The sequence below is a fragment of the Myotis davidii genome, unplaced genomic scaffold, assembly GCF_000327345.1.
Source record: "Myotis davidii unplaced genomic scaffold, ASM32734v1 scaffold902, whole genome shotgun sequence".
Classification (NCBI taxonomy): domain Eukaryota; kingdom Metazoa; phylum Chordata; class Mammalia; order Chiroptera; family Vespertilionidae; genus Myotis; species Myotis davidii.
Window position 1 is genome coordinate 1,379,546 of NW_006293951.1, and position 27,364 is coordinate 1,406,909.

The following is a 27,364-nucleotide window of genomic DNA, read 5'->3' on the forward strand; positions in this document are numbered from 1 at the left end:
AAGTATAGACTTTGCAAAGGATAGTTGTCAAAGGTTAACTTAGTACATATATATGTATATATGAATCTTTAAAATTATTGACAGGCTTGTTTCTGAGATTAAGCCATATTATTTCTCTCCAAGTGACATGGTCTTTTAAACCTATTTTGAGACATTTAAAGTTTTTGCCTATGTAACTTTTTCTTATTTTTAAAAATTTCAATAGGATGCAAGTTTATTTTTTTCTTAAGCTTCACCCTTCATGTTTGCCTTCCCACTAACCTCCTCCTTAAGTCCTTTGAAATATAAAGAGTAAAATATGCATTTTAGTTGTGTCAGCATGGTGATATAAAATGAACTGTACTTGGCTTAGTGTGTTTGTGCACATTCACTGTGGTTTAGATGAAGACTAAAGGGAATGGCAAGGCATGATTCAGGTGTTAAAGCAATCTAAATTATTAAAGCAAACGCACTAGTGATTTCTGCCTTAACTGCCAGGTCTGTGTTGAGCATATGCTATGTTTTAGCACTGTTAATCCTTGAGCTATGTTGTCTGTACATTCTCTATATTTCTAAATTTAACATACATGGATAGCAGATGAGAATAGCTCAGTATTTAGTCAATAATGGTAACTATTTCCCTGCCAGATTGATGCTAAAATTGACCTCTTTTAAGTTAAGAGTGGAGGCACCACCTCCTTCTACCACCTTACTGGCCTAAAGCAGTTGTATTCCATGCATTCATTCATGCGTTAACTTATAAATGAAATATTTATTACACGGCTTCTATATTCTCACGCTGTATCCGGCCCTGGGGACACAAAGATGAATAAAAATTTCAGTGTCTGATGGGTGAGACAAACGCAGGAAATATATTTAGTGTATTTTGAAAACTGCTCTATATAATAGTATATACTTAGTGGACTATGAGATATTTGGGTTGGGGGCAAACTCAACCCAAGAAAGCTTCGTAGGCAAGGACAAAGATGGAGTAATGGATCAATTTTTATATCTAAGTCTTTCAAGGAAGGAATATTAAGGCTCTAAACAGGTAATGAAAGGAATGTAAGACAGGCTGTACTTGCATAGAACCCTGTTTTCTCTGTCTACCCTCAGAGCTGAGGAGGAACGGCCTGTGTACCAGCGCTCCTGGTACTTCGGACTCATCTACTGTCAGTCACCACATAACCCTCCACAAACCAACCACTCTGCATGCGTTGGTGCCCTCCTTATGTGCCCCAACAGGGTAAAACTCTGGCTTGGCCATCACCTGCCCTTTCAGCAGATTCGTGGTGGGCCAGTAATTAAGAATTAGAGCTTCCTCGGGTCTTTCCTGGCCATGTAGAGACCCGCACATATACTTGACCTTCTAGATCCCAGCAATATGCCTGAGCTTTAAAAAAATCTAGATTAGTTTGGCAGGTAAAGTTTGTCTGATTTGTGGGATGAAAGCATTATCCCCAGAATTGCAGTTATACTGGGTTGGAACTCATTTTGAGGCTATTGCTAGGTCTATAGTGGGGTCCTTGGTGGGTGTGCTTATCACCAGGGGCACGATTGGTCCCTAGGTGGAAGAGACTGGCTCAGTGCCTTTCTCAGTAAGGTGGTACTGGGTCTTCAGTCAGCTAACATGTTACTAGGTGCACAGGTAGGTGTGGCTTGTGCCAGGTGCCTGGGAGGTCTCCCCGCTTAGTGGGCCGGACCTGGGCCATGCCTAAGAGGGCCTGGAACTAAGCCCCGGGGCTCTTTCAGGTTCCATAGCCAAGACTGAGATCCGTAGATCTGGCTCTGGAGGCACAGATGAGCATGTGTCCTGTTAGGCCCTTGGGTGGGCTGGACCCAAATATAAGGATATTTCAGGATCTCCTGAGGTGCACATGAGTGTTTTATAGTGGGTCTCTGTGTCAGCAAGATTGCTTACAACTGTGGCTGGGTGGGTCTGGAAGTGAGTGTTGGGCCCTTTAAGGATCTAAGGGGTTGCAGATAGGACCATCACCCTGGATCTGCAGGACTATTGGTGGACTGCAGCTGTGAAGGGGCCGGACCCAAGTAAAGGGCCCTTTTAGGCTCTCCAAGAATGCAGAAGGCGATGTGTCCTGCTGGATCCATATGCCAGCAAGCCGTCAGACTTTTTTAATCTTTATGATTTTTTGCGCTCTGTTTCAGCCAACCTGGGCCAATTACCTTTTTCTCTTTCTAGACCATTGCATTTGTCTATTCCCTTTCATTGGAACCCTAGTTTAAATGAATAAATTCTAGTTCAAATAATACTTACTTATAAATTCTTTCATTTCCCTATTAAAATGCGCCCTTTACATTTTGGATTGAGACGTGCTGAAAGATCCTTTTTTAAGGCATTTATCCTGTTAGGTTGATTTATCCTATTAGATTAAAAGGCTTTCCTCATCTTCATGTTCTCTCTATCTTCCCATATAGAGAGAATATTACTGCACTGTAGGATAAAGTAATATTTCTCATGCACAAACAGCCCCAAATTCAGTCTTCTGTCCACAAATTATACCTTTATCAATTATTGTGCAGCCTGAGTGTCTGGTTGACATTATTACCAGAATAAAGCAATATAGTCCATAGAGCCCTTATATATCTACATATCCGGATGATCTGCTATGTTAGTGTATTTAACCTACTGAAAAATTATGTCTTTTGACTATGCTTTTCTGTCACAATGTATATATATATTTTTTCTACAAAGCACTTATTATTATTTAGAACCTTCAGTATTAAAAGTCTTTCTCATATCAAGAGATGCAGATGGGTAAGAGTAATCAATGCATAACATCACTGAGAACATTAATAAAATAAAGCTTTTTAAGATGAATGAATAACCGTAGTAACTATGGCAGAGGAATTTTGGCTAAATGACTGCAGGAGTCATAATAAAGGCATTGGTAAATGAAGAAAGGCATAAGAAGTAAAGGCAGCAGGTTGAGCTACACATTTTAAAATAATTTTAGTATCAAACCTAACACATTGTAATTGTTTTATCTTTTTAAGGTGGTGAATCCCAAAAAGAAAGTAAAAAAGAAAAAATACATTAATTCGGGAACAGTAAGTCAAGTATTATGTTATTCTTTAAGGATTCAAACAAATGAATAAAAATGTATAGGTATAACAGTTTTCATCAGAATCGAAGCAACTCTTCACTTAGAATTTTAATATGAAGGTATATAATAGAAAAATAAACTGCCATGGGAATGTTTCTAATGGAGAACACCTTGTGGGAGATAGTGAGCCAGCTCTCTGCAGGTTGCTCTAGGTCAGCGGTTCTCAACCTGTGGGTCGCGACCCCTTTGGCGGTCGAACGACCCTTTCACAGGGGTCGCCTAAGACCATTCTGCATATCAGATATTTACATTGCGATTCATAACAGTAGCATTATTACAGTTATGAAGTAGCAACGAAAATAATTTTATGGTTGGGTCACAACATGAGGAACTGTATTTAAAGGGCCAGAAGGTTGAGAACCACTGCTCTAGGTCCAGGGGGTCATAATGCCTGTGAGGGAAGCTGAAGTTTTGTTAAGAATAATTCTTCTTTGGAACCACCCTAGAGAGAATCAAGCAGACATGAAAAAATGTAAGTGGTAGTGAAAAATACTATAGTCCTTATAGGCTAACCTTAATTATTATGACTCATTTTATAGCATGAGGAAGTACTTGTTTATAGTTCATTAACATTTACAACTCGGTAGGAATGCTTCACTAAATCAGTGCAGAAGGTGCAAAAATGAAAGTATCCTGAAATTGTGAAAAATCAAAATCATCCTATTTTGATAAAAAAAAAATATATACTGAAGATTTTACCCTAAAACTAATTCTCTTTGGGGGAAGCAACTTCTGCATTCTCTCCAAGTTTCCTTTTAAACATTTCTATAAAGCAAGACACCTGAAATATTAGATGGCCTCATTACCGAACCATGGCAGAGACACACATTTCCTTTGACACAACGAAGCTTATTCATTTTGATTTTTTAGTTTTAACCATTTTTCAACTCCCTTTCATCTTTTCTTTTATCTAAAATGAGAAGTAACACAGTGTCCTTGAAAATAAGTTTTATGCTATTCTTTAAAGGAACTAAACTGGTCATAGAAATTAGTTAAAAATTTTTGGCCCTTTTCCTTCTGATAATTTTAAATGTAAGAAAAATCAGTCCTGCAGATTTTAATAAAGAATATCTTTGATTTTCAAATGCTAGAAAATATGATTTTCTCCCTAATAGTTGGGGTTGGGGGGGAGTCCATTTGGGGTTGCAATTAGTACTAGCTGGTGATCCTGCCCTGTTTTTCTCTTTCATTCTTTCTTTCTTTTCTTTTCTTTCTTTCTTTTTTTTTTTTTTTTCAGGTAACCTTACTCTCTTTCTTGGTAGAAACAGAAGTTTCATTCCTTGACTATATTAAAGGAGGGTAAGTTATTTTCTGAAATTGTTTTATTGTCTAAGCATTCCTTTAAATATGTGTAGCAAGTGCTACCACTAGGTAATAGACAACTGAAATAATCACTTTTATTATGTTTTGATGGCGGATGAATTGCACTTTTGTTTCAGACCTATGAGATAAATTTATATGCCAAGAGCTATTACTTTTAGAAAAAATTGTAACTTTTCTTTGACCAAGAGAAAAAACTATTGCGTTAGTAATAGCTGTAAAGGTATATGTGCTTTCATAGAATGCTTTCATTTGTCTGACACCTGGGACTTTTTAGCTTCACTTTTTATTATTTTTCAAATTGAAGAAAAATTTTAGCTGAAGGCTTATTGCAAATGTTTATTCTAGCGCCAGCTTATTAAAGAATATATCTTGTCATGAAATGGTAATGCAGATATGGATGGTGAATAATCATTTAGTTGCTCTCTACGCTTCTAGAAATATATTAGAAAAAAAATTGGTGGTTGTAATCATTCTTAAAATTTGCCAGAGTCCATACAGAGCCTGTCTAGGTAATGTATTATGGATTTTGCTCCTATTTTTTTTTAAATCTAACCAAGCATCCCCAGAGATTGCAAACAATCATCTATTACCATATGGTCTAAAATATCCACATTTTCTAATTTATTTGCTGTCACCTTGTATTTACAATATATAAAAATGCTAAGAAGACAGATTTGAATTTTTCATAATTTCATGGCAAATAAGAGCAGACAGAGACAAAATTCATGTAAATCTCTTCCTAATTACAACTCGGCAAGTGTTTATTTTTATTTTCAATACTCATTCACTGATTAATTGTCATGAGGCAGAAGAAGAAGACAGGATGGAAGACTGAGGGGGCAAGAGGAGCAAGGATAGTTTCCCCCAAAAGAGAGAGCTTTCCCCATTTTGCTCTTATTTAAGGAAACAAAACAACCAAAAACAATGCTTGCCTGAGTGGAGAATCTTGGCTATATATAGACAACTTGCAACCAGCCACCTGGCTACACAGTCATAGAAGCTATGGTGGTTCTTTCAGTAAAGTTAAAGGAAAGCATACTAAGTGGGAGAAATGTTTGCCAGCTCTCCTTAGTATTCCTGGGTCTGCACATATTCTTATCTTTATAAGATGGGATAATAAAACACTGTGTTTATAAAAATAATAATAATAATCATAGACCCTGGCCAGTGTCCTTAGTGGTTAGAGTGTCAGCCTATACACCTAAGGGTTGCAAGTTCCATTCCAGGTCAAGGGCATGTATCTGGGTTGCAGGTTAATTACCACCTGTGCTCCCTCTCTCTCTTTTTCCCTCTCTCCTTCCCTCCCTTCCACTTTATCAAAAAATCAATGGAAAAAATATCCTCAGGTGAGGTTTAAAAAAAAAATAGATACCTGTATAAATAAACTTCTTAGTAGCTGTAGCAATAAAGAAAGGTGGTAAGACAATGGATATATCAGCATAGTCTTTTTTTTTTTTTTTTTTTTTTTTTTGCCATAAGGAGACTTTACTGAAAACAGAAAACCGGGCAAACCAAGTATTACAAACAGGAATGTAGACTTGTAGCAAAACAAAACTGGGGGAGGCGAAAAAAACAAAAAGGGTGGGGAGGAAAGGTGGAAGGGTGTCTGTCGGAAGAACAGAGGAGGCTGGGGCAGAAAGCAAGGAAAGGGAGGAGTAGTTTTCTTCTTCCTATTTTTTTTTTAAAAAAAACACAAAAACACACACATGCACACAACTAATGTTTGTTCCTGAGTAGAAACATAAATAGGGCAGAATCGAACACTGTTCTCTCTTCCAAATGCAAAAAAGTAAAAGGCAAGAAATATTTAGAAATGTCAGCATAGTCTTTTTAAACTAAAAATAAAAAAGTGTTTGCTCTATCTGGCTATTATTTTCCTGTTGAAATAATAATTTGAAGTTTTAAAATGTTAAAAATGTCTTTTGTTTTACTTTGTGGGCATGTTTTAGGTGTGTGTATGTGTGTGTGTGTGTGTATAAGAAATACCCACTATGTTTTGTCAGCAGGGAAAATCTAATAACATTAAAGAAATCATTTTTATTGATTTTTCACATTTTCCTACTATACCTAGTGCAATGACAGTCTTGACTATATCACACTGTCATATTTTTCTGCTGCTTCCAACCTCCAATTTTATTTTATTTTTTTGGCTTACACACACCCTATTTTTAGCACTGTCTGTGCTAGAAGAAATGCTTGTGACCTTTTTCCGGCAGAAATCAGTATATAAATGGAGCCCCGACCTATGAGGTACACTTTGTTTCAATCCTAACTTCCCTTGAGTTGATAAGATTCCATTTTTGATTTACAAATGGGATCTAGGGAAATAGAGTTTGAATTTCACTACATAATTAATGTAGCTGGACTTATATTAACTTTTAAATTATAACCATATTATCTAAAAACTAGAGCCTGATGCATGAAATTCGTGTAAGAGTAGGCCTTCGCAGCCGCAGGGGCTGCCTCCATCCTGCAGCAGCAGCCCCAGCTTCGTCCGGAAGGTCGTCTGGTCTAATTAGCATATTATGCTTTTATTATTATAGAGGACATAAAATAGTATTTGCAAAGAATACATTTTTATGTGAAGATATGCATAATACGTATTTTTTGCCAATCTGACAAAAAAAGATAGCTATAATTTTGATTCCTTCACACCAGATGGCTATTGTTGTGTTGACTGTTGTCATTTTTTCATTTGACAATCTAAGGGGAAGGAGGTCTGTGCCCCTGACTAAATAGTCAGCTATTGCATGTTTTAAAAATCCTTGTGGTACACCAGTATGCCTACTGCTGCACACCGGTTGACAATTGATGATCTAAGTGTACAAATGCACTGCAGTGGTGGGAAATCATGTTAAAAGTAAAGACATTATTACACAAAACTTCTGAATAATAGCAAAATAGAATATAATGAGCTATACTTACTTTAAATTAATTATAATAATTGACCATTAATTATGTATAGTTTCAAAAATGGATACTGAATCTTATCTGAACAACATCAAATCAGAATTCCTAGTCTTTTGCAACTAAAAAAAAAATTCTGAAAACTGTTAAACACCTCAGTGATATTTAGTATTCCTCATAGTAATTTTTCCACACAATACTTTCCTTTTATTAGTGTTTTATTTTCAGGTTTTTGGAAAGAAATATTATGTCTCCCAAATTTTAAACATAAATATCTACATTTGTGTTTCACATTATAACATTAAATATGAAATGGTACAAAGAAAAATTAGGTAAAATGAAAATAACAATATGAAGCTAGATCCCCTATAATCATACTCTGTATAAATAATTACTGCTAGAAATTTGTTCTCAAACACACATTGTTTTTATATCAGTGTGATCATACTGTGCACAATATTTTAGAATGTATATTTTTTCATTAAACATATTGCATATATATATATGTATATATATATATATATATTTCCATGTCATTACCTTATTTTAATAGTTTTTAACTGTATGGATGCACACAATTTAGTTTAAAAATATCTTGTGCTACATATTTTAGTTGCAACTATTTTATTTTTCCATTATAAACAAGGCTTCACTATAAAAACAAACCCTGGTGCATATGTTTTGTGCACTTCATTAAGCATGTCTACAAGGTTACTTTCTAGAAATAGTGTTGTTGGATGAAAATGGTATGTGTATTTCATCGTTTGTTAGATATATCTAAATGGTGTTCCTGAAAGGGCAATAATTTACACTTCTAACCTTTGCATATGAAAGTACCATATCTTTATCCTTACTGAAGAGTGCCACTCCTTTTTCATTTTTGCTAATTTAATAGCTAAATATTATAAATCATCAGTGTTTGTCTGTGAAACCTCTGCTTATTAACTGTGAGGTCCTTTGTCAAAGCTGATTTTTAACTGGTGGTGTCTCTGGAAACAGATTTCAGGACTCTTTTTAAAAAATTGTTTTGCGTTTTGTCTGCTGCTGCTTCTCTCAGTCCCACCAAAAGAAGGTTTGAGTGTTTTCAACTGAGAACAGAAGGCAGAAAGCTGACTGGCAGCTATATCCCTAGTGTTGTCAACACTTCAGCTAAACTTCCCCAATATTCACATTTTGGTCTTTTGGTCTCTACTCCTCTTCAGCGCACATCTAAAAAGACTCTTCTTAATTTAGCCATCTGGCCTTGTTTCTTTTTGCCTTGTGATTGCATTGAAGGAGAACAATAAAATAAGCTGACATGTTGGGCTATAATCAAGCAAGCAACCCCAAAATAGTATTTTGGAGGTTGTATTAGCATATTTGAAGATCCGTTTTTCAACATTAGCTTTTTTGAAGAAATGCTCCACCATTATATCAAAATATAATATTGCAGAAGCTATTGGAACTAAGTGTTGAATTCAGTTTGGTTTTTCTAATAAATCATAGAAGCTACTCACTTTTAACTTAAATACCCAAATATCAGCATTTGTTCTTGGCATTTGTGGATTGTTCTGTTGTTAATTTGGGTTAGCGACATTGTTGCTAATTGTCATGGCATCAATTCAGGGACCTACTCACCATAGTCTTTGTAGCCTAGGAGAAACTGTTGTTGAGTTATGCTTATTTGTGCTGAATCTTAATTGGCAAGTAAAGGTAGAGGTCTTCAATAAAGGTGAAAAATCATCATATAAAATATGAGTAACAATAATTAAATTGGTAGTCTGGCTAGTTCCGGGTCACTTAAAATAAAGTTAGTTGAGCTTTTTCTGTATTTTTTTTCGCTACATGATTTTTCTAAACTATTTCCCTTACATGGGTTGGGTGGGAGAATGAAAATAAAGGGGGCAACACCGTTGACTGATGTGGGATATGTAGGACTAGGAGATTGTGATTAACTCTTTGAAATGCTCAAATTGCACTTTAAAATGTCATCTCTCTTCTTGTTTCATCTCACACAAATATAAGAAAATAGAAAGTTATAAAAACGTTGTTTCCTCATGAATCCAAGTAGAGATTTTGCAGAGTTAAGAATGAACACATTTAAATACTAAACAAAACTGTTTTCATAGACCTTTAATATCTTCCCTTTCAAATGAAAGTTTTTACAGGCCTAATTTGTAGTGTTGCATATTCCAGGAGTCCATTATTTTCATCATTATCGAAGTAGGCATTTACATGAAAATATAACCTTGATTCTGAAATCATTTGTTAGCTTGTTACTGTTCATTCACTGTCTGAGCTCCTAAAACACTGTGTTTGGCTGCAGTCTACAGGTCTATGGATTCAAGTACACAGTGAATAGAGGAGGCATGAGACAGATGCATTCAAAATCAGCCAAGATCCTATTTTTATGTAAATATCTTGTGAAATAAAAGTCTGAATTTTGGAACTTTTTTATTTAAGCAGTACCATGATTTTCCTGTAGTGTAAGAAACATTTTATGACTTGAAGTAGTAAAGAGTTTTATTTTCTACAAAGAAGAAGAATATCCACAAAGGAGGTCTTACTGTAGAATAATAAACCCTGTTTGCCTCTTCTGGGTTGTTGACCTTAAGGTCATTATTTTTAATCACACTCTGTATAATTATTGGAGTGTTTTTAAATTTTTTTTCTTAAGATATAATTTTATGAACATGGGGTACATATATTCTTTCTTATCGGTGTTTTGGGTTTCTTAGGATATATTCGTAGAAGTGGGATCAATGAGGGGAGAAAACAAAGGGGACATCTGTAATACTTTTAACAATAAAGATACATTTTTAAAAAGAGAAATAATTTTAAATATTAAAAGTCTGATATAATTGGCCACTAAAGATGTTTATCCAGTAATTAATTTATGGTATTCAATATTCCAGTTACTATTTTGTTGTTGTTGGTAATCCTTACCTGAGGATATTTTTTTCCATTGATTTTTTTAGAGAGAGTGCAAGGGAGGGGGAGAGACAGGGGGAGAGAAACATCGATGTGAGAGAGACAACATCGATTGGTTGCCTCCCGCAACTGAGGTATGTGCCCTTGTCTGGAATCAAACCCGGGACCCTTGGGTCCGCCCTATCCACTGAACAAACTGGCCAGGGCAATTCCAGTTATTATTGATAAGGGTCATGTCAGATTTATACAAAATTACAGAAATGTTTTGAAATCTGTGACTTCCTTTAGGGAAACACCATTGATTATCATTGGTGAAATGGCTTTATTGATCTCTACAGATTTATAAAATATATTCACATATTCCCAATAGTTCACACTCTAGGTATCTGAGGGCAGAATAATAAATTTCAGTTTGGTTTTTCTACTCTTCCATCCTCTATGTGTCTTAAGTCTTCATGAAACTACTCCACCACTAACATGACCAAGAACACATGTTTGTAAAGCTTTCTACATCTGCTAGTATTTGACTGGCAGATGAGGGGGGAAAACAAATTCTGATGCACACCAGTCCCTCTAAGCTCCCAGGATTTCACATCAACACAAACCCTAGTTTATGCTTTTATCAGACAATTGAGTGTATTAGAAACTTGCAGGTCTACAAATGGTCAATTTTCTTCCTGTGAAGAACACCCAAACTCTCATCCAACTGGTCCTGATATCCTACCACTTATATCCAGTGTTAGTTTCCGGTGTTATTTTAATTATCTGTTTGTATGATGTGTCTCTCAAAGAGACTGGCAATTTTTAAATATTTTATAGAGCTGAACACACAGTAGCCACTGACTAAACATAATTTAATTAGCAAGCCATTTTAAGCTGGACTTTTGACTCTTTCACCCAAATCTCTTAACATAATGAAACATAAATAAATAGGGCTTTTAAACAAAGAGTGTGACAATTCAATGATCCGGATAACAAAACCCCATGTGTGTCTCTCTCAGAATTTCTCATCTTGTGACCTTTCTCTTTGCATGCCTCATACCACAATTACCAGACAAAACAGATGGACCAGGCTTTCTGGGATAAGAAAAGATGCTTTTGTGTTGCCTCTGCCAGAAATGTTCTCAACTTAACTCCATATCTGGGTTTGCAGTGACTTGGAGAAGGCAAGTCAAGACTAGAAGCATCAGGCGCTTATTCTCACATGTTAGAAAGGAAACATGAGAGAAGGTGATAGGGAGATGCTAAGTGCGCAAGTTCTGGGCAAGAATCAAAATAAGAGGGAAATGTTTGACAAGAGGTCAAGTATAGAGCTGGCTGCTGATAATTGAGGTAGTGCATAGCAGGGGCTAAGGAGCTGGGCTCTGGCATTAACTGCATAGTTCAAATCCTAGATCTGTCTCTTGTTAGCATAGCCTGTTTCCATTTCTATGAACTAGGAATAAAAATAAACATGCCTGTCTCATAGAGAAGCTATGTGGATTAAATGGCATATAGTTAATCTTCAGTAAACGCTACTATCATTTTTCTGGATAATTTGAATTTCTTTGAAATTCCAATATATCTTACATTTGATCATCATAATATCATTGGTGGTAGTTGTCTTATTTATCTGAGACATGGAGAGAAAAAAGATATATTCATATTTACAAAGTCAATAAAAGTCATTTTTTATTTTTTAGTTCAATTCTCTCTGCTGGAATGCCAGGACATTCTTTTGATTCTAGTCGATCTTAATGCAAATTGGTGACCCTGAATCTAAAATTTGTCTGACATTGTTGATAAAAGATTTATCAATATTTGGGGGGAAAGAGCTACCTACTGTTGTAAACTAATTTTAAAGACTAAAGTGGACTTCTTGATACTGTTAATTTAAATGTGAGTTGAATATCAGTAAGTTCTGTTATCAACAAGCTCCATAAGGATTCTTTTTTCCTTAAAAATACTTGAAGCCAGTGCAATGATGCTGTTAAATGTTTGCCTTAGTTTTATAAAATTGGTGGCAGTATATTGGTTATGTTGCCTAAGGGAGCACATCTTGCCAGAACATGAAACACTATAAGGCTTTTGGTTTTTTTCAAATCCAATTTCTTATTGGAAAACTGAATATACATGTCCAGGATTGTTTATAGTGCTTCTTGTGGTGGCACCCAAGTGTTTTGCTTTCATCAAATCAGTGGAGAGCTAAACCCTGCAGCACTAAGTGGGGATAAATCTAATGAAAATAAAGCCATTCTGCCTCCTATAAGTACATTCACATAGAACATTACCATACATAAACTAAGCTCATCTACCCTAAGATTTAGAAGAGAAACTTTTAAACATATTAAGGCTCATCAACCTTGTTTTGGTTAAAACTTGACTCTATATTTTTCACATGCAAAATGCATTCTTTAGAAGTCTAGAGATGACCAGTTATCTCTTTGGGGATTGGCAGTTAGTTCATTTTCAAACGATGTTTTCAGAGCTATCTATTTCAAAGTCAGAGGAAACTTATATAGTGTCATCCTCATAACCATGGCTGGTTTGACCAAAATATCGATAATCTATTTTGTATCAGGCTGCTTCTTAGTTATGTTTCATGACCAGAGTCTGCACTTTTAGCCACGCTGTCTCTAAAATAGTATCTCTTTGGTGGGCAATTAAAAGGTTGCAGGGGGAAAAAGAAAGACAAACAAGGGTAGCTTACTAAGGGCAGGTTTTGGTAGGGTGGGTGAATTCATTACTAACTTGGCTCAGATTGTTGGTATATGGTGATATTGGAATGTGAATTGAACATTAGAAGATTACACTATTGTTTTTAAGTTATCTACAGACACTCCTTACTGCCTGTACTGGTTGGGGGTTCATTGCGCTGTCATCGACACACCACTGACCAGCTCTGTGAAGTAAAATTTCCCAGGGCCAAAACCAGAGAAAGCGGATGACAGTTCCATCTCTATATCAAGAGTTCATTAAGGGTCCCTACATAGGAGGTGCTTCTTGGGTGCTCCTTGACATGAGTATCTTAGTGCCTTCCGCCCCCCAGACTGTGTGCTTATGTCTCCTAAGCAGCAAGCCTCCATGCTGGGAAAGGAATGCTTGGGTGAGCAAAGGAACCAGGTGCTGGGAGGCTCGGGATCCAGGGCCTGTTAAGTCATGGATAGCATTGAGGGCGTCTTGCTCTGGAGGCATGTGGGAGCCCTGATCAGAGTACACTGGATGTTCAAGGCCAAGTTACCACACGCAATTACAAAAGCTTGGACACCATGATTGTACTGTATGCAATGTGCAGGCCTGTATTTCTATAACCCAAGTATTGATGTCACTATTTGGCAAGAAGCCTCTTTGGTCTAAGTTGGTATGAAAATGTGTTACTGCCCTGACTGGCTTGGCTCGGTGGATAGAGTGTCGGCCTGTGAACTGAAGGGTCCCAGGTTCAGTTCCGGTCAAGGGCATGTACCTTGGTTGTGGGCACATCCCCAGTAACGGGTGTGCAGGAGGCAGCTGATCGATGTTTCTCTCTCATTGATGTTTCTAGCTCTCTATCCCTCCTCCTTCCTCTCTGTGAAAAATCAATAAAATATATTTTTTAAAAACGATGTGTTACTGACCAGCCAAGGCGAGGCTGCTTTTAAAAAAAAAAAAATGTATTTTTATTGATTTCAGAGAGGAAGGGAGAGGAAGAGGGAGATAGAAACATCAGTTATGAGAGGGAACCATTGACTGGCTGCCTCCTGCACATTGGACGGAGCCTGCAACCCAGTCGTGTGTCCCTGACCAGAATTGAACCCGGGACCCTTTGGTCCGCAGGCCAACGCTCTGCTTTTATGTATACAATGGCCCCTATGTTTGCTGAGGCTGCTTTGCACAGCTACTGCTCTGTAAGGCTACTTTGAAGAACTGTTCTGTCTGATAGCTCCTTGTTGGCAATGAATACTTGGTCTGCAATAAAGACTCTCCTATAAGCCTACAACTACCCATATCTTCTCTAATACCTGGCATCCATGAAGGGCCAGTCCCTGGCAGAGGGGCTCGAACCCAACAAGGCAGAACTAATGGGAATTTGTTATTAGCCCAGAGCTCTCATGTACATTCCACAACCCATCCCACGGTCAAGGCTCAGGGTTCATTCAGGAATCAAAATGTTGTATTAGTTTCAAGATGGAGCCACCTTTGTTTCTCACAAACACAATGGGAAGAATTAATGAAACACACACACACACACACACACACACACACACACACACACACGTTAATGTAAAGAAAGAACTGACTCCTCTGACCCTGGAGGAAAGAATTAATATGAACCAGGAGAGAATGGCGTGGATTGCTGAAGGTAGCTTTCCTACAGCCTGTAGAATATTTGTTATGTGCAGGTATTTTGGGTTTTATTTCTAACTAGAGGCCAGGTGCATGAATTCGTGCATAGGCAGGGTTTCTTGGCCTGGCTGGCGATTAGGGCCAATTGGGGCCATCTTGCCCAGTCCAGATCGTGGCCAGGGGGTGGGAACATGGGAGGTTGGCCGATCGCAGGAGGTTGGTTGTGGGAGCGCACTGACCACCAGGGGGCAGTTCCTGCATTGAGCATCTGCCTCCTGGTGGTCAGCGCGTGGCATAGCAACCGGTCGTTTGGTCATTTGGTTGCTTAGGCTTTTATATATATGTATAGATAGATAATTAGAGGACTTCTTCAGAGTAGATATTACCTATTTATCATGAGATTATTGGGGCTCAGACACTTGGCAATTTTGCAAAGGATTCACAACAAGGGGACTAGTTGTGATTCTGGGTTTCAGACTCCTCTGTGATTCAGAAGTTCATAGTCTTTCTACTAGGCATCAGTGCCTCCTCAGTACCTACCTTAGTGAAAAAGGAATTCGGCTGGGTAGTCCTTATATTTTTTGTTTGGGGTTGATATTTTGATTATGCCACTCATGAGATATTCTCTAAACTAGTGATTTGAAAAAAAAGTTGGACATCTTGCATACCTTCCTTGATGAGTTCTTGAACTGTAAGACCTTGAGAAGTTGTACTTTGGAACACTCTTATTGTGTTAAAAACAAAAAACAAAACTGAAATCAGTCTTCACTCTGGAGAAAGCAACAGGTTTGTTAATTTGTGAAAATTAGATTTAGTAAAGACCAAGATTATTAGCATAAATAGTTGAAGAATCACATCACTTGTCTCCAGTTTTATTCTTCTTTTTGACATTCGCTGATCCCTCAGAAATTCAGAAAGCTTGGAGCGATAGAAAGGAAAATAAGGCAGGGCTCAAAGCTTATGATTACTGAATGCACAGGGGTTTTGTTTGAGGAAGGACCCAGGTAAGTTCTAAAAGGTTAGATCACTCATGGTTCAGTTTGAGGTGGGCATGTTAGGGCCTTAGGGGCTGGTGAGAGGAAAGGAAAGCTGACATGGGAGGAATAACCGGCAGCTCTCTGGCAGGTCCAGAAATGTAATAAGCACGGAATCCTCCAGTTTTCAAAGAAGTACACAAAAGTCAAGTCCTGCAAAACTAGCATCGATAATGTGATAATAATCATAACAACTACTTACTGAGTGTCGGCTAAAATACAGATGCTTTTCTTGTCCGCAAAACAATCCAAGGAAGGGTTTTGTTTTTTTTTAATTTGTTTTTCTCCAATCAAGACCATATTTTATTTCCCCCTTATTATTATTATTACTTGTCATGGGAAGGTACATGTAGATGCCTGTTCTAACATAGTCTGGTCCCTGTAGCTGCCTCTCCAGATAGTTCCTGGCTGGGTAGTTGCCTCTTACAATAGTGCCCGATAGTGCCCGGCCTGTAGCTGCCTGGCAGTGACAGCCTCTCATGGTAGTGTCTTCGTCTTAATAGTGTCTTCCCCTCACAATAATGCCTGGCTGGGAGGCTGCCTCTGGCAGTAGTAGCTGCCTGTCTCGATAGTGTCCAGCCCGGTGGTTGCCCATCGTGTTGTTGTCCAGCCCCATAGCCGCATGTCATGAGATTTAGGGGATTCTGAGGAAATCTGGGCTTTAAAATTTATTTTATTTTATTTACAATTAAATTTATTGAGGTTACATTGGTTAATAAAATCATATAGGTTTAAGGCACACAATTCTATAATACATCATCTGTTTTTTGTATTGTGTGTTCAAGACCCCAAGCCATATCTCTTCCCATCACCATTTATCCCCCATTTACCCTCTCCTGCCACCCCATGACCCCCTTTCCCTCTGGTAATGACCATACTGTTGTCAGTCTATGAGGTTTTGTGGTGCTTTTTTTCCCCTTTTTGTTGAATCCCTTTACCCTTTTCACCCAGCCCCCTCCTCTTCCCCTCTGACAGCTGTGAGTCTGTTTCTATTTTGATCGTTTATTCTGTTCATTAAACTCCATATATAAGCAAAATCATATGGCTCCTGTCCCTCTCTCACTGGCCCACTACCCCCAGCACAATACTCTCCAGGCCTATCCACATCTCTGCAAAAGGCAGGATTTTCTTCCCCTCCGTGGCCAAGCAGCTTTCCATTGTGTAAATGACCATGCTTGTTTTACCCACTCATCTGCTGACGGGCACTTGGGTTGCTTCCAGATCTTGGCTATCATAAATAATGTTGCAATGAACATAGTGGTGCATATATTCTTTCGAGTTAGAGTTTCAGGTTTCTTCAGATATATTCTCAGAAGTGGGATTGCTGGGTTATCGTAAGGCAGTTACATTTTTTATGTTGGGGGGAACCGCTGTACTGTTTTCCACAGTGGCTGCACCGATCTGCATTCCCACCAACAAGCATGAGGGTTCCCTTTTCTCCACATCCTTGCCAACACTTGGTTGTTGACTTGATGATGATACCCATTCTGACAGGTGTGAAGTGACATCTCATTGTGGTTTTAATTTGCATCCCCCTGATGACTAGTGACTTTGAGCATCTTTTCATATCTATTGGCCATTTGTATGTCCTCTTTGGAGAAGTGTCTATTCAAGTGCTTTGCCCATTTAGTAATTGGATTGTTTGTGTAAGAGAGTGTGTGTGTGTGTGTGTGTGTGTGTGTGTGTGTGTGTGTCTTTTTGGTGTTGTGTTTTAAAAGTTCTTTATAAAATTTTGAATATTAACCCTTTATCAGATGTGTTGATTAATATATTCCCTCCTTCAGTGGATTGTCTTTTCATTTTGATGGTGGTTTCCTTTGCTGTGCACAAACTTTTTAGTTTGATGTATTCCCATTTGTTTATTTTTTTTCTTCTGTTTACCTTGCCTGAGGAGATTTATTTATCAGAAAAAAAATATGGCTATGAGAAATGCCCAAGATTTTACTGCCTTTGTTTTCTTCTAAGATTTTTATGGTTTTGAGTCTAACATTTAAGTCTTTAATCCATTTTGAATTTATTCTTGTGTGCAGTTGTAAGGAGGTGGTCCAGTTTCATTTTTTTATGTGTACCTGTTCTAACACCATTTATTGAACAGACTATCTTTATTGCATTTTATGTTATTGTCTTCTTTGTTAAATATTAATTGGCCATAAAGGTGTAGGTTTATTTCTGGGCTCTCTGTTCTGTTCCATTGATCTATATGTCTATTTTTATGCCAGTACCAGGCTGTTTCGAGTACAGTGGCTTTGTAGTATAACTTGATATCAAGTAGTATGATTCCTCCAACTTTGTTATTATTTCTCAAGATTTCTTTGGCTATTTAGGGTCTTTTTTTGGTTCCATATAAATTTTTGTGACATCTGTTATTGTTCTGTGGACTATGCCATTGGTATCTTGATAGGAATTGCATTGAATCTATAGATTGCTTTGGGTAGTATGGACATTTTAATGATGTTAATTCTTCCTATCCATGAACATGGTATATGCTTTCACTTATTTGTATCTTCTTCAATTCCTTTCTTCAGTGTCTTAGAATTTTTCAAGTACAGAACTTTTACATCTTGGTTAAATTTATTACAAGGCATTTTTTATGCAATTGTGAATGAATTATTTTCTTAGTTCACCTTTCTGATAGTTCATTATTGGTGTATAGACGTGCTATTTCTGGGTATTTTGTATCCTGGTATTTGACTAAATTCATTTATCAGTTCTAGTAGTTCCTTGGTGAAATCTTTAGGGTTCTCTATATACAGTATCATGTCATCTACAAATAATGACAGTTTTACTTCTTTCTCTTCAATTTGGATGCCTTTTATTTTTTCTTCCTGTCTGATTGCTGTGGGTAGGACTTCCAGTATGTTGAATAAGAGTGGTACTAGCAGACATCCCTGTCTTGTTCCTGATCTTAAGGAAAATGCTTTTAGTTTTTGCCCATTGAGTATGATGCAGGCTGTGGGTTTGTCTTATATGGCCTTTATTACATTGAGGTATGTTCTCACTATTCCCACTTTACTATGAGTATTTATGATAAATAATCCAAGGGAGGTTTCATTATTCTTAATTTATTACAAATGAGGTGCAAAGAGATTGAATAGCTTTCCCAAGATCACATTGCAAGTAGGTGAAAGTATTTATATTTGAATTTGCATCTCAAAGCCTGCCCTCATTCTAGCAGATCTCAGTTGTCAAGGGTAATGAATCCTCTAAAGTTTATGGGCATGGGAAGCAGGGATTGTGAAGATGCAGCGAAACTTAGAACCTGGCTGCTGTTTGTGTTGCCAATTAGGTAGTTGAACTACTTTTACGAAAGAGGAAAAAGGTAAGACAGAAAAGGATTTAAGGTTTAGCGCACAGTGAGCTGAGGTTATGCAGGATTAGGCTGATGATAATGCCAGAGACAAGTGAACAGGTGTAGGGCAGGTTCTAGAACTGAAGTAGAAACCTGATGGCATAGCCAGTAAGTCAGGCAGAAGCAAAGCCTTGGTGCCAGCATGGCAATAATGAGAGGGATAGTAAGAGTGGGAAGACATCTCATCTGCACTTTTGGTTCTAGAATCCAACAGCTTGTGGAGCTGCATCTGCATTTGTCAAGATGCATTTAAAGGAGGAAGGAGGAAAGTTTATCTTTCATGTTAATAATGTTAAGTTTGTGCAACTAAACAGAACTTGAAATTGGGAAGAAAGTAATGCAATCCTTCCGTACACCCCCAGCACAGTTGTTAGTTCTCAAGAATTAATGTATATAGACAGTTGTAGGAAAGTTATTTTAGATGGTATTATTCTGTGTGTGCATGTGTGTGGGCGTGCATACATATGTGCGGTTTTCTTCAGTATGCACACCTGTACTTGTTTTCTATGGATCTTTGCTTTGCTAGTTACATTTCCCATCTTGACATCTGATTTGTCTGTCATTCACAGCTTTTGGAAAGGTGGCAGAGTTAAATAAGGACTTTTTCCAAGTATATATTTTAGCAGTAGTAGGATGTATGAATTGGGAAGTCTCATAAGATGTTACTACTAACTTATGAAATTTGGCAGGCATGCCTTGTTTTATACTCTAGAATATAATGTAACATAAATGTAGACTATAGTAAAACAAAATGACAGCTAAAGTGACACTTCCTGAACAGAATATTTTGAGACTCACATGTGATAGTTTTATGAATATTCTGAATATGAATATTCAATCATCGCCTGTAAATTCAGATTTCTTATTTTGACACATGATTGATTTTTTTTCTCTAACATTAGTCTTCAAGAAATATTGAAGAATGAAAAAGGGTAACAAGATTAATAATGAACATGTTTTGTCTGGCTTACTTTTATGACACAATTAATTTATCAGAGTCTTGAAGAAATCTGCCTTATAGTCTAAAGTTATGGTTTTGCTAGCAACTTAAAAAAAAAACTTTTATTATTTTTTTTTCAAAATACACTTGGTATATAGTAAGTATACATTATACTATTAATGTCAAATTCTTAGAAATCATGGGAATGAACAAATTTTAAGTGCACAGTTGAGATTTAGGTTATGTTATTAACTATGAATTGTTATAAACTCCTGTGCTGTTTTTGTCATTTTTTTTTTGTTAGTAAGAAGCTGGAATTGTAAACTCTATGAGTTTTCAAGGATAGTGTTTGGTTTGCTACTGCTTTCTCTTTATCACTTAAACACAGGGCTTGACCATCAGAAAATGCTCAATAAATAATTGTTGAATTATAGTTTTTTAAATGAAAAATCCAAATGGTGTAATAACAGGCTAAGGGACTGTCACAACCATGAAGCACTTTGTGAATTGAGCTATCATATTTTTCTTCTGATTTGCATCCTGCTGATTCAAAACAGTAAAACAGTAAGATTCTTTCTGACATGCAGAATGAGGCAAAGAACCAATCAAATCTTGAAATCAGTCAACCACCACGTGGGCATTCCAATGTGTGGAAAGCATTGTGCAAACACTGTTATAAAAGAGAATTGAGCCCTGGCCCTTATAGCAAAGTGGTTAGAGCATCAGCCCACACACCGAAAAATCGTGCCTTGGATTCCAGTCCCAGGCACTTATGTAGGTTGCAGGTCGTCCCGCCCCCATCTGGGCCCCTGCAGTTGGCAACCAATCAATGTGTCTCTCTCACATTGATGTTTCTCTTTCTGTCTCTCCCTCCCTCTCCCCCTCCTTTTCCCTCCCTTCCTCTCTCTTTAAAATGCAATGGAAAAAATATCCTGGGATGAGGGGTAAGGGGAGAGAGAGAGAGAGAGAGAGAGTGTTATTGTGCCAGGCACCTTCCCTCTGAGAGTTTTAAAACTTGACTAATGTCAGTAACTAGATTGTTGGAATTCAAACCGAGTTTTTTCAGACTCAAAAGCTGTACCCTATCTAATACACCATACTCCCTGTAGTATAGTCAGTTCAATCCCTTTCAGCAGAATGACAAGATAATTCACCGATGGTAACAGTTCTTTCAAGTTCCTTAAAAAGATTTATTATCTCAAAATGTATCCCAAGTATGTTCCTATATTCTTTTTCTAAAAATTTTAAAACTCATTTTGGTTCATACTAGTTAGTGTATGTTCCAAATTAACCTATATTCCTAGCCTATAAACCTAATTTCTAATTTAAAAAGAAATTACCATGTAGCTATAAAGAGAATCTTTATTAGTTTTTTTTATTAAATGTAAAGCATAAAAGATACATTCCTTAGGAAATAATGATTGAGTTTGTTTCAATACCTGAATAGTATTTAGGGCTCTTCAGGCTTAATTTTTAAAGACAGAAGGAAATGTTACTGTAGTTAGTGCTAAGAGAACTAAAAAGGACCCTATGCTGAAATACCTAACATCATCATCACAACCAGCAACACTACCACCATTAAAACAACACTTTCAGACCTGAAGTGGTAAATCAATTGTGCAGTGTCAAAGTAAGTTGTTACTAAAAATAGTCTAAGTAGTCATGTTTTCAAATGATTTGCTTTTCCAATTAAAATTATTTTTTAAATTAAATATGATGCAGGTTATACCAGTAATCATATCATTGTCACATATTTGTGTTTTTATGCCTTACTTGGTGAAAAAGAGGCTAAATTACTTATAGAAAGACTTAGAGGTGTATATTTCTATCAGGAAAAAAAAAGGAACAATATAATCCCCCAAAAATCATTTTGGGTTAATTATCAATTGCTGAAAGTATACACAACCAATTTCATCCAAATAAACATTTATATCTACACACACACACACACATACACACACACACACACCAGAAGTCAGTAATCACTGAGAGATGGATCGGTGTCTGAAATACTTCATTTTTTTAGGAAAGCAGGAGAAAATCGTGTTTTTTTTTTAATTTTGGAAAGAAGGAGTTCAAGAAATGATATTACTAGAGTCCTAGAGATTATTTTAGCCATGTCACACTTTTAAGGGCGTAATAATTTAACATGGATTATAGAATAATTTTGAAAGCAAATTAAAAATGAATGTGGACATTGGAGACTGGCAAATAATTATTTGCAATTTGACTTCTTCATTTTTATTGCGGACACCTTATGTTTTATTTTACAGGTTTATAATTGTAAAGGTATTTTGCCAAGTTCTTACCATTGAAAACTGCCTATCTGATACTATCCAGTGTGTATGTACTATAACATAGTTGTCAGTAATATTTAAGAAAATCAGTTATGTTAAGTAATATGGTAACACAAATGGAAATCAAACTTTTTGTGAAATTATTTCATTATTAATGATTTTTATTTACTTATATTCTAGAACACAAATCAATTTCACAGTGGCTATTGATTTTACAGCATCAAATGGTGAGTTTTATGACTACCCTCTAATAAAAATGATCAGCAACTAAGTGAAATATAAAGATTTATTTTCATGATGTTTTGATATTTTATTTCTATATTTTCATACTTCTGAAGTGTTTTATATAAAATTCAGATATTCAGATAAATTTTCCTTTTTTTGACATTATGAATTAGTTCAGGTATAGAGAGGGCTACAAGAAATATAACAAAAGTATGTAATAGTCCTATTCAAATTTATTAAATATCAAAATATGGTCATTTTTGTTTTGCATATTTTTAAAAAGATAATTCCAGATTTAGTTAAGCCCATTATGTACCCCACTCCATTTCTTCTATCCTCCCCCCTTCTCCATACATAATTATAATCCTGAAATTTGTTTATAGTCCTCATTTTTACAGTATTTCCATGAGTATTAATTTATATGAATGTAATTCAAGTGCTTGTACCTTAGTTGACATGCTTTATTTTTACTTGAATATTTAAAAATTATTCATGTTAACACATTTATATTTAATTAATTCAGAAGAGGTGTCATCTAATAGTACATGTGCAGATATTTATAATTTGCATATCAAATATTTTAAAAAAGAAAAGTAGTGGACTTTTAATTTTATTTTGAGGTAACTTTATTTCAAATAGGACAGTTATCTGATGTCAATTATGTATCATTAGAACATGAATCTCATTATTTAACTTTTACCAGAAGTTGTCATCAGTTTATATTTATCTAGGTGTTTTTTTCTAAATTATTTATTGTGCTTATTATGGTCCTCACTTTATATTTCCTTTACCTCACATTTCTTTCACAGTGACTCACATTTCACAAAATAATAGAATTTTTAGGTAAGAAAGCACCTTGGAAATCACTTATTTCAATTGTCCCCTTATACAATGGGGGAAAATGATCCAGAATATCGTTTTAGTAATAAATACATCTTGGCTTATTAATTCTTAAGTTAGAAACTAGGAAACCAAACTATAATTCAGGAACCTAGACTACATATTAAATTTATTCTTCAGCATTATGACTTCAAGGTAATGATTTTTATTCATGTGTTTTATTCAGTAAAATGTGGAACATAGAAGTAAAACCTAAAGCCCCTCTGGTTTAAAATACTAGCTTTTATTCACTGATGAACATTAGCAAGAAGAGCAAGAATCTATTCAATAGAAAGACACAAACTTTTGAAACTGTCTTAAAAAGTAGATAATCTGAACAGACCTTTAATAAAAAATTGAATTTTGTAATAAAATGTTAATACTACCCACAAAGTTTATCTGGACCTAGGTCCAGATAGCTTCACTGGTGAATCCTACCAAACACTTACAGGAGAATTAATAAAAATTCTTCACAAATTCTTCCAAAAAATAGAAGAGGAGGGAACACTTCCCAACTCATTCTATGTGGTCAGTATTACCTTGATACCCAAACCAGACAAAGACATCACAAGAAAAGAAAAACTAAAGATCAATATATTTTATGGAAAATGGATATAAAAATTCTCAATAAAATGTTAGCAAATTGAGTTCAGCAATACATAGAATTATATACTCTGACCAACTAAGATTTTTCACAGGAATGCACTACATTGTCTTAATATTAAAAAATCAAATAAGGCAAGTAGAAAATTATTTAAAAACCACATAGTCATCTCAATTGATGCAGAAAAAGCATTTGACAAAGTCCAACATACTTTCATGATAAAAACACTTAAAAAAATAGGAAAAGAAGTTGCCTTAATAAAGGGACTAAAGGAAAAACTCATAGCTAACATTATACTTAATAGTGAAAAGCTGGATGCTTTCCCCCTAAGATAAGGAAGAGGACAGAATGTCTACTATTACCACTTCTATTCAGCATTGTACTGGAAGTTGTATCCAGAGCAACTAGGCAAGAAAATATATCCAGATTAGAAGTAAAGAAGTTAAACTATTTTTATTTGCAGAAGACATAATCTTGTATATAGAAAATCCTAATTAACCTCTTAAAAATCTATTAGAACCTATAAATGAATTCAGTAAGATTGAAGGATAAAATATCAATATATAAAATAATTTTTTTCCCTATACATTTCCAATGAACAATCAGAAAATGAAATTATGACAACAATTATATTTACAATAGTATCAAAAGGAATCCAATACTTAGGAGTAAATTTAACAAAGTGAGTATAAAACTTATCTCCAAAAAACTATTCAGAAAAAAATTGTTGAAAGATTAAAGGTCTAAATAAGTGTAAAAAACACATTTATTGATTGGAAAAGTCGATGCTGTTAAGATGGTAATATTTCCCAACTTGATCTCCAGATTCAATTTAATCTCTATCAAAATTTGAGGAAATGGGAAACTGACCCAATTGAAAGCAGACTTGAGGGGGGAAAAAAGATTCACAATTCTCAGTTAGCCATAATCTACAAATCAGTTATCAAGTATTGGTGAGCATGTAGAGAAATTGGAATCCTCATACTCTGCAGATGATACTGTAAAATGGTGCAGCCACTTTGGGAAATACTTTGACAGTTTCTCAAGTTATTATAGTTTCCATATGACCCAGCAATTTCACTCGTGGATATAAACACAAGAGAGATGAAACCATGCCTCCATACAAAATCTTGTACACGAATATTTTTAGCAACATAGCCAAAATGTGAAAACAACCCAAATGTCCATGAGCTCACAAATTGGTAGAAAGATGTGGTATGTGGATATGAATACTATTCAGCAATAACAGGAATGAAATATGAAGTGAAACATGCTATAACATAGATGAACCTTGCAATGACTATGGAGTGACAGAAGCTAGTCACAAAAGACCATATCATATGTAACTCAACTTATATGAAATGTCCAGAATTCCCAAATTAATAGAGACAGAAAGATTAGTTATTGTTTAGGGCTGAGATGGATGGACTGACAAGGAAATGATAGTGAATAGCTACAGAACTTCTTTTTTATTTTATTTTTTAAATATAAGCGAAAATTTGTTTAGAAAATCATAGAGGTAGAAGCAGTGAGCCTTAGAGGAAGTAAGTCTTCTGGGCTGCGTAGGCTCAGGAAACAAATCCTGAGGTGATGAAAATGTTCTAAAATTGATTGTAGTGATGGTATATATAAAATCTGTGAATATACTTAAAATTATTGAATTATATAGTTTATAAGGGTGAATTATAAGTTATATGATTTACATCTTGACAAAGCTTTTTTAAAGAGCTTTTAAAAAAATAATCATATCCAAGTAGGGTTATATTTTACAAAAGCATGGTGTATCTCTAAAGCAAAATTAGATGTCAATTTGATAATATTCAGGGTTTAAAATTTTACAAGAGCCCTAAGTAAGAGTTACAGCTAAGGGTAAGAACTATGAAACGCGATTGCCTAGATTCATATTCTAGTTTTACCAAGTATTGTTGTATATTTTAGGGCAAGTTATTTAATCTGAAAATTATGTAATCTAAAACATAGGTATACTAAAAATACCCATACATCATTGAAAAGGAATAAATGAGATATGAAGTAAGGAGTTCAATACATGTTAGAGTCCATGCGATTATAATTACTATTATTATTAATTGGGCTCCAATATTATCAGCCTACTACAAATTCATTCTTCATAGACATTGTTGCAGATTCAGAGGTGGTAGAAACATGGCCTCGGATTCAGGAACTGTCACTCAGTTTGGCAAATTGCTGTACTTTGTGCTGCAGAACACAAGAGCCATGAGCGTAAGAGAGGACTGTAAGTGCCACTAGAAACAAGGAAGACATAAGCTGGAGGAGAAGAAAGCAAATTTCAGGACAGAGTGGTAACTTGAGAGGTCATGATTGGAAGGAAGACACCTTTAGCGGTCCAGTGAAAAGACTGGTCTGGATGAAGTTGCTGGAAAGAGTTAAGCAACATCTTTGAATGGGTAGGAGCAAGCCCAGTTGTGCATGAGGCTAAGTTGTTTAGACAAGCTGGGTATATTAGTGGTATTTTTATTTTAGGATGTGATTTTCTAAGTGAAATTGAATATTGCAACCATTGGGTAACAACTCTTATACTTGAAAATGTGGCTAAATAACCACTTAGTCAAGGAATGGTATTGCTTATCTGTGGCTCCAGTGGGCTTTTGACTAAAGGGCAAAATTCCTACTTTAGAAGAAATTTGTCAAAGAAGGATTGTACCAGACAAATTAAACAGGCTAGGAAGACTCTATTCAGAACTATTACAGTAGGGATCAAAGCTATTACAGTAGAAGAACTGTAACAACTCCTCCAAAACAAAAGAAGGGAAGGAATTTAAGTGCTGTGGTGATCTAGTAGGCAAGTACTGGGGGACATTATAGAGGAGGTAGTTTGTGTGATTTTGTCATCTCTATTTGCTAATTAATATTTCTTAAAGTTAGGCTCCTACTGTCCCACAGAGACTATAGGTGACAGGGATGGTATCTTTCCTTTCTTTGTTCAAATTTAAATTCTTTATTGTTTAAAGTATTAAATATGTCTCCTTTTCTCCCTATTGACCTCTCCCTGGCTGCTACCACCCCCTCCCCGCTCCCCACTCCAGCATTTACCCTCACCCCCTTACTGTCTGTGTCCACTGGTTATGCTTATATGCATGCATACAAGTCCTTTGGTTGATCTCTTACCATCCCCCGCTCCTCCCACCACTGCCTTCCCTCTGAAGTTTGATGGTCTGTTCGATGCTTCTATGTCTCTGGATCTGTTTTTGTTCATCAGTTTATGTTGTTCATTATATTCCACAAATGAGTGAGATCATGTGATATTTCTTTCTTTTTCATGATGATATTTTAAAGGACTGGCTCCCAGGTCCTTGAGAAAGATATTCCTGGGTTGTAGGAGATTGAGGCCTCAGAAGGTGGAGTTTTACAATTGCAAGTTATCTAAAGTAAGTGCTCTGAGTAAAGGGAGCTCGGGCCTGTAGTCAGGAGAAACCTGTCTAAAGTTTAGTCACACTGAGGGGAATTTTAG

The 27,364-nt window shown here is 36.0% G+C and overlaps 1 protein-coding gene across 1 annotated transcript in view; it reads left to right on the forward strand.

Annotated features, from left to right (window-relative positions):
* Positions 1-27,364, forward strand: part of CPNE8 (copine 8) — a 186,965-nt gene that overhangs the window by 120,650 nt on the left and 38,951 nt on the right. The window contains exons 14-16 of the mRNA XM_015566628.1: positions 2,995-3,048; positions 4,342-4,403; positions 22,347-22,393. Coding sequence (XP_015422114.1) covers positions 2,995-3,048; positions 4,342-4,403; positions 22,347-22,393 — 163 coding nt within the window. The remainder of the gene's footprint in view (positions 1-2,994; positions 3,049-4,341; positions 4,404-22,346; positions 22,394-27,364) is intronic.